General features: G+C 33.2%; 1 protein-coding gene across 1 annotated transcript; it reads left to right on the top strand.

Annotated features, from left to right (window-relative positions):
* The first annotated feature begins 511 nt into the window (after nucleotides 1-511).
* Nucleotides 512-4069, top strand: LOC126714890 (protein KINESIN LIGHT CHAIN-RELATED 2). The gene is made up of 3 exons (XM_050415298.1): nucleotides 512-732; nucleotides 1378-3366; nucleotides 3580-4069. Exons 2-3 carry the CDS (start codon nucleotides 1394-1396, stop codon nucleotides 3782-3784), a joined length of 2178 nt encoding a protein of 725 aa, XP_050271255.1. The 5' UTR covers nucleotides 512-732; nucleotides 1378-1393; the 3' UTR covers nucleotides 3785-4069.
* Nucleotides 4070-7351: the final 3282 nt, after the last annotated feature.

Here is a 7351-nt window from a genome sequence, read left to right as displayed (position 1 = left end):
ATAATTTTCAATAATTTTATTAATTCATATTTAATTATTTATTACCTTGTTTCCCTTTTGTTTTGATTAAAATATTTAAAAAATTAATAATGTATGTATCACAAATTCACAAAAAAAGAAAGAGGGAGAGATGTCACACACAAGAAATTCAAACTTTCTATTAGTTCATTTAATTATTTATTTTATTTTTTATTACCATTTTTTTGAGTAAATATTTAATTAATTAATGTATTGCTTTGAACCTGCAGAGGGAGAGAAGTCACAAAAAAAAAAAAAAAAAAAAAAAAAAATTTAGTACTTTTATCAATTCAATTTAATTATTGCCCTTAGTTTACTTCTTTTATGTTTTTGGAGAATATTTAGTTAGTTAATTAATTAATTAATTAAATTTATATCCTTTGAATCACAAAGAGAAAGAGATAGAGAGAGTGACGGGTTGGGAGAGAAGTCACCTTCCTTATTGCTTCAACATTCCAACTCTCTGCAACCCCACACCTATACACATATTATCTGTAAATATTCACACAAAAACTTAATATTCTAGTGGTCTTTTCTCCATGTTGCCCTCATCTTTCTCTCATAATTTCCACCTTCATGTCTCATATATAAAGCATACTAAGACACATGTATCACCCCCCATACCTCTCTATCTTTCTATACATATTAACACCCAGACAACTTTGTAAGTTGAGAACCTCTTTGGCTTTCTCCTTCTTTGGCAAATATATTAAGGTATGTCTCATATGCTTATCATTTATATCTTCTAGTTTTTTGAGTTTCAAAATAATTAATGATATAAGTACATTTGACATTTATTTCCGAGGTTGACTTGTTTATCTTCTTCCTTTTTTTGGCTCCCCATATCAAGCATCGTTTGTTGTCTGTATTTTTGGCTATTAAGGTTTGATGTCTGTGTGGCTGTTCCATATTTTTAATGTGTTTATGTGTTATTCTTTGGTTTGGTTCTTGATCATTGAATTGTAAAATGGTCTTCTTTGCAGAGACCCCACTAATTACCATTGAACTTTTGTTCTCTGCTAGGCTTTCTTTCCATCAATATGTGAATAAAAGTATAAAACCAATTTGATGCAGCAAATTCAATATTTTGTCGTTTGGCTTTTGGATATAAGTTAATAATGGAAGAACTTGCCAACAAGAATCTATGAGTGCAAAATGGAAGGCGGGACAGAGTTTTTTTATGAACTTAATATTGAATGCTCTCTTTAAAAATTTGATATATATGTATATATATATATTCTTCTAATTCTAATGTAGTATTGTTAAATGGTTGATATGCATTTTGTGAGTACTGCATTAAATTTTGGTTTGTTGATGCTATCTGATAGACATTTTCGTTTTTCTCTTTTATCTGATTAGTACATAAGTAGTTACTATGCCTGGATTAGCTATGGATGCATTACATGGGGATGGTGTAGTAGACGAATCCAATGGAAGCTACACACCACATAAGGAAAGCTTTACTCAGCAAGGCTCTCCAAGAAGTCCATTGAGTCCACAAAGTCCTCATAGTGACTCTTTTGATCTGGCTATTGATGGCATGATCGACACCTCTATTGAGCAGCTGTATTACAATGTCTGTGAGATGCAGAGCTCTGATCAGTCCCTTTCAAGGCGTAGCTTTCTGTCATATGGTGAGGAATCAAGGATTGATTCAGAATTGCGTCACCTTGTTGGGGATATAGGGGAATTTGAGGTAACAAAGGAGGTGGTGATAGAAAATAAGGATGGCAATAGAGGTGACTTGACTCCAGAGAAAGAAAACGGGTCTATTGGTAAAAAGTCTACAAAGAAGGCTAGGACCCAATCCGGTAGTCCTAAGCAGCTTTCTCGGTTGCCATTGGACTCTGGAACATCACCAAAATCTCGTCCTAGGAGTAATTCTTCTCATGAAAGGCCTCCAATTGATAAAAGGCAAGAGAAGAATTCAAGAAAAGCAAATGCTATGAGAAGACAGAGAAATTTTGCTTTATTGGGAGCAAAATTTCAGAATGGAGTTGAGGACCCTCTTGTGGCAGGACTAGACAACCCAGACCTTGGCCCATTCTTGCTTAAACAAACTAGGAATATGATTTCTTCCGGTGAAAATCCTAAGAAGGCTCTTGAACTGGCTCTTCGGGCAAGGAAGTCGTTTGAGATATGTGCAAATGAGAAGCCCAATTTGGAGCTGGTCATGTGTTTGCATGTTTTGGCAGCAATATACTGCAGCTTAGGCCATTACAATGAGGCAATACCAGTTCTGGAGCGCTCAATTGATATTCCGGTGATAGAGGATGGCCAAAATCATGCACTAGCTAAGTTTGCTGGATGCATGCAATTAGGTGATACTTATGCAATGCTAGGCCAGGTTGAGAATTCAATACTGTTTTATACCGCTGGTTTGGAAATCCAACGGCAAGTTTTGGGAGAAACAGACCCTCGAGTTGGTGAAACATGCCGGTATGTAGCTGAGGCTCATGTTCAAGCATTGCAGTTTGATGAGGCTGAGAAGTTTTGTCAGATGGCCCTTGACATCCACAGGGAGAATGGTTCTCCTGCTTCTCTTGAAGAAGCAGCAGATAGGAGACTCATGGGACTTGTCTATGATGCAAAGGGAGACTATGAAGCTGCTCTTGAGCACTATGTTTTAGCAAGCATGGCCATGGCAGCCAATGAGCAGGAAATAGATGTGGCTTCAATTGATTGCAGCATTGGAGATGCGTATTTATCCTTGGCTCGGTATGATGAGGCCATCTTTTCTTATCAGAAAGCACTCACAGTCTTTAAATCAGCCAAAGGAGAGAATCATCCAGCCGTTGCTTCCGTTTTTGTCCGTTTAGCTGACTTGTACCACAAGATAGGAAAGTTTAAAGAATCTAAATCTTATTGTGAAAATGCACTCAGAATCTATGGAAGGCCTAATCCTGGGATCCCCTCAGAAGAGATTGCCAGTGGTCTTATTGATGTTTCTGCTATCTATCAATCCATGAATGAATTGGAGCAGGCACTCAAGTTACTTAAAAAGGCTTTGAAAATATATGGTGACACCCCAGGTCAACAAAGTACAATTGCTGGAATTGAGGCTCAAATGGGAGTCATGTATTATATGATGGGGAACTATTCTGACTCCCATAACACCTTGGAAAGTGCCATCACGAAGTTCCGGGCAAGTGGAGAGAAGAAATCTGCCCTGTTTGGGATTGCTCTTAACCAAATGGGACTTGCCTGTGTGCAGCGCTATGCGATAAATAAGGCTGCAGATCTTTTTGAAGAAGCAAGGAGTATTTTAGAGAAGGAATATGGGCCATATCACCCTGATACATTAGGGGTCTATAGTAATCTTGCTGGAACTTATGATGCAATGGGCAGGTACCATTCTTTCATTATATTTTAGCAAATTGATTTATCACATATGTGAATATTTGTTGTTTTGCATTTTTAGCTGTGATCTTCTCACTTCGCTTCATTTTAGTGGTTATTAAACACAGAATGTTACATTGCAAGACATATAATCAAAGCATTGGCTCTCTTTTACTTATACTTTGTAATATCATTTTGCTTTCCAACTTATGGATTTTACAGGCTGGACGATGCCATTGATATTTTGGACTATGTTGTTGGCATGAGAGAAGAGAAGCTTGGAACAGCAAATCCTGATGTGGATGATGAGAGGAGGAGGTTATCGGAGTTGTTGAAAGAAGCGGGCAGAGCCCGGAACAGGCAATCAAGATCACTAGTTACACTTCTTGACAACAACCCTGAGATAGTAAAAGATGATGGTATTTAGGTATTGTAATGTTGATGGTGTATATATGCTTGTTTGTAAAGTATCTTGCACAAGAGCACTAGGTGGTCTGTTTGGTTAGCAGATCGTTGAGAAGTTTGGAAAAAATAAACAGATACATAAATAGTCAATAATAGCAGCAAGGGAGAGATTCTGATTCAAATTCTTTGGATATGGTATAAGAAGGTGTCAATAGAAGTCACATTTATATTTTGCTGTTTACTGATTGATGAAATTTCTGTGGGATGTTAATAAAAGAATTGGTGGAATATCGTTTCTCAATGTCAATATTAGAATTGGTGATACTTCATTTTCTATTATTGGTGCACCCACTGCTTGAAAATTTTCTATTGCTTCTTACCTCAAATGAGTAGGATACTAAGTTACAAACCTTACTAACAAAAAATATTCTGATGTTCATAGAAAAATTATAAAAGCAATACTTGTTTCCTAAGTAATTTGTTCGGAATGACATTAGATATCTGTCAGCTAAAGAAGAAAATCTGCAGATAAAGTGTTTGACACCGGACCCACGCCTTTGCACTTTGAGTTGCCCTCAATAGTGGGCGAAATTATTCAATGCAATGGGAGAACGGTCACGTGATCCTTTTAACCAATAAAAAAATATATCTTATCATTTGCTAATTTCAAGAAGTCTACACAGTCGCCAAAACCCAAAATGGTTTATTTATTGATATTACGAAAAACATATATGGTCCAATAGGAGAACTTAATAAATTCTTCAAAAATGTATCATTCAACTTTTGCAGATATTATAAGGTTGTTATAGTAGATAAGTGACATGATCCACCATTCCACTAAAAAAAATTTATTTATTTAAAATTATTGAGTTAGAAAATTTTTTAAAATAAAAACTGATTACTAACTCAGCAATTTTAAATAAATAGCATTTTTTAATGAAATGGTGGACAAATGACGTGGTCCACCAGAGGACTGTATAATTTCTCCAACTTTAGACATAAAATGATAAGGAAAATTGTTGGGAATATACACAAATTCCCAAATTTGTGAGACATGAGAAAAAAAAAATTATACACAAAAATAATCATACGACACAAGAAATTGTGTGGTATAATAATTTGCCTACTTTATTTAATACAAGATACAACAATATAGTTTTTCTCTCTAAAATAACACACCAACCTTAATCTAAAGCAACAATATTTATATCTCACATATCATATCCTTCACGGTGGGCTATAAAAGGCCAAAAATAACCCTTGATTAATGAAGGTAAGTGGCCTAGCTTTTTCATGTTTTTTTCTTTTCTTTTTTCTTTTTTTTTTTTTAGTAAATTGTGAATGAACAAATAGCATGGCTGAACTCCACTACCACTATCAATTTTATTTTTTTTCATTTTGTTGTTTGTCCAATTACCAATTTCCACACTATTTCAATCTCTATTTAATTCTTTAAAAAAAAAAATCTATTTAGTATCCGTTTGTCATAATTAATTTTATCAACTTATTTTACTATTTAGTTTATTTTTGCTATTATTCATAAGTTCCATTATACTTTTTGGTACTATTCATAGATCCCACCATACTATTTCAATTAACTTTTATTTTCAACAAAATAAATAAATAAAATAAAATAAACAAATTCCAAACATACCCTTAATTAAATATTATTTTGATTATAGGACAAAGCTACCGTGTCCATCCACGGTCTCTTGTTGCGCTTTCCGATTTAACCTTTTTCAAACTTGATTTTCATTTCTACACACATCCTCATTCCGAAATCCGTGTGATCTTCCTTCATTTGACCCGTGAGTATTGTAGAAGACCATGTGATTTTGAATATCCACCTTCCCTTTCCACCTACCCCAACTACTCTCCTGCCTTGATCCTTGATCATTGTATTACAATCTCATTGGTCCAATGCCAAATTCCCACCGCTTAAATATATTTTTTCGATAAAAAAAAAAAATGAAATCTCTTAATTAGGGGTGGCAATTCGCATTCACATGTTAAGTTCGTGTTGTGTCAACTTATGAGTATCCGACTATATAAGTCAACACTAACCCGACATATTTATTAAACAGGTCAAGATTCCTCGATCCTAATATGACTCATTTATTAAACAGGTCAGTCGTGTCGACCTGTTTATTGAATATTTTCCAAATGAAAAGAAAAAAAATTTATGGAAAAAAAAATTATGAAAAAACAAACAAAAAAATATTTTTAATATAAAATTTAGAACTAACAAATAATTGCATCACAAATAGTCATTCAAAACTAAAGCATACCTCAATATCCAAGGATGGAGCTAGAGCTTTGAATTAACGGAAGCGACTTTACCGTTGGCTTTGTGTAACGGTTTCGACCTTTAACTTTGCTACTACTTAGAAATTTTTTTTTTTTTTTTTCTGTTGGTAAGAACAAAATTATTTTTGTTTATAATTTTTTAAATGACAGAGTTGTTTATTTTAAATAAAATTGGTTAATTGAGTTTAATTTTTTTCAAAGTTTTACTATTGCTAATTTTTGTTGTTGAACTATTTTTTTTGAGTTTGTATATTTTGTTTTAGATTTTAGATATATAAATTTTTTTATAGTCACTAAAATGAGGAAAATACTTGCGCTACAAACGTTTTTTTTTATAAATTATTGATGTATAAGTGGTTGCTAGTAAGTAAAAAAATGATGTAAGTGGTGGGTTCATGTGCAAACCAATAAGAATTTGCTACTAAAATAGTTTGTAAAAATGTTGTAAAAAAGTTTGTGAGTATAGCATTACTGTTAAAAGAATCAATGATATTGTTTAAGGAAAAAAAATGTAATTTTATAGAACAAAATTGCTAAAATTAATACACATATATATATAATAATATTTTTTTTAAAAAAAATTTAGGGGGGGCTGTTGCCCCCCCTTGTCCAAAGCTAGCTACATCCCTGTCAATATCACAAATAATCAATTACTATATGTCAAAGAAAATAAACTACAACAACTAATAAGTTTATATATCTAGGATTTGAAAGATATATTAGTAAAATGTCATTTAATTAAACGGGTCAAACAAGTCAAACGGATTTCATATGTTGAACACTAACTCAACCCATTTATTAAACGGGTCAGTTATGTCAACTTAAATATGACACGAACCCATTAAGACTCAACCCATAACTTGCTAATTTCGTGTCATATCATGTCGGATTCGCGGGTCGTATCCAATTTTGCCATCCCTACTCTTAATATCATATTGGAGCTGTTTCAAAATGTTTCAATATAGATCAATACTAGTGTATCGTTTTAAGATTATTGCTATATCTGCCTATGTGCCAGCATTTAAAAAAAAAAACGGTTTTATTTGAGAACAAAAGGATTTGAAAAGAAGCGGTAAGAGCCGAAAATCCTTTTTGACTACATTTTTTTATGAGACTTTTAATTTGCACCGCTAATTGGTTAGCTGGATTTGAAGTTAATATTTATAGAATATTCATCTATATCTATATTATATTTAAAATTGAAGCGTAACATTTATTGTTACTACACTCCAGTTGAGCCACATTAACGTTCACGTCATTATTATTTTTTTCTTTTCAATTT

The sequence above is a fragment of the Quercus robur genome, chromosome 2 (assembly GCF_932294415.1).
Source record: "Quercus robur chromosome 2, dhQueRobu3.1, whole genome shotgun sequence".
Classification (NCBI taxonomy): Eukaryota; Viridiplantae; Streptophyta; class Magnoliopsida; order Fagales; family Fagaceae; genus Quercus; species Quercus robur.
Note: the sequence above shows the minus strand (reverse complement) of the source record. Positions and strands in the feature narration are given on the sequence as shown.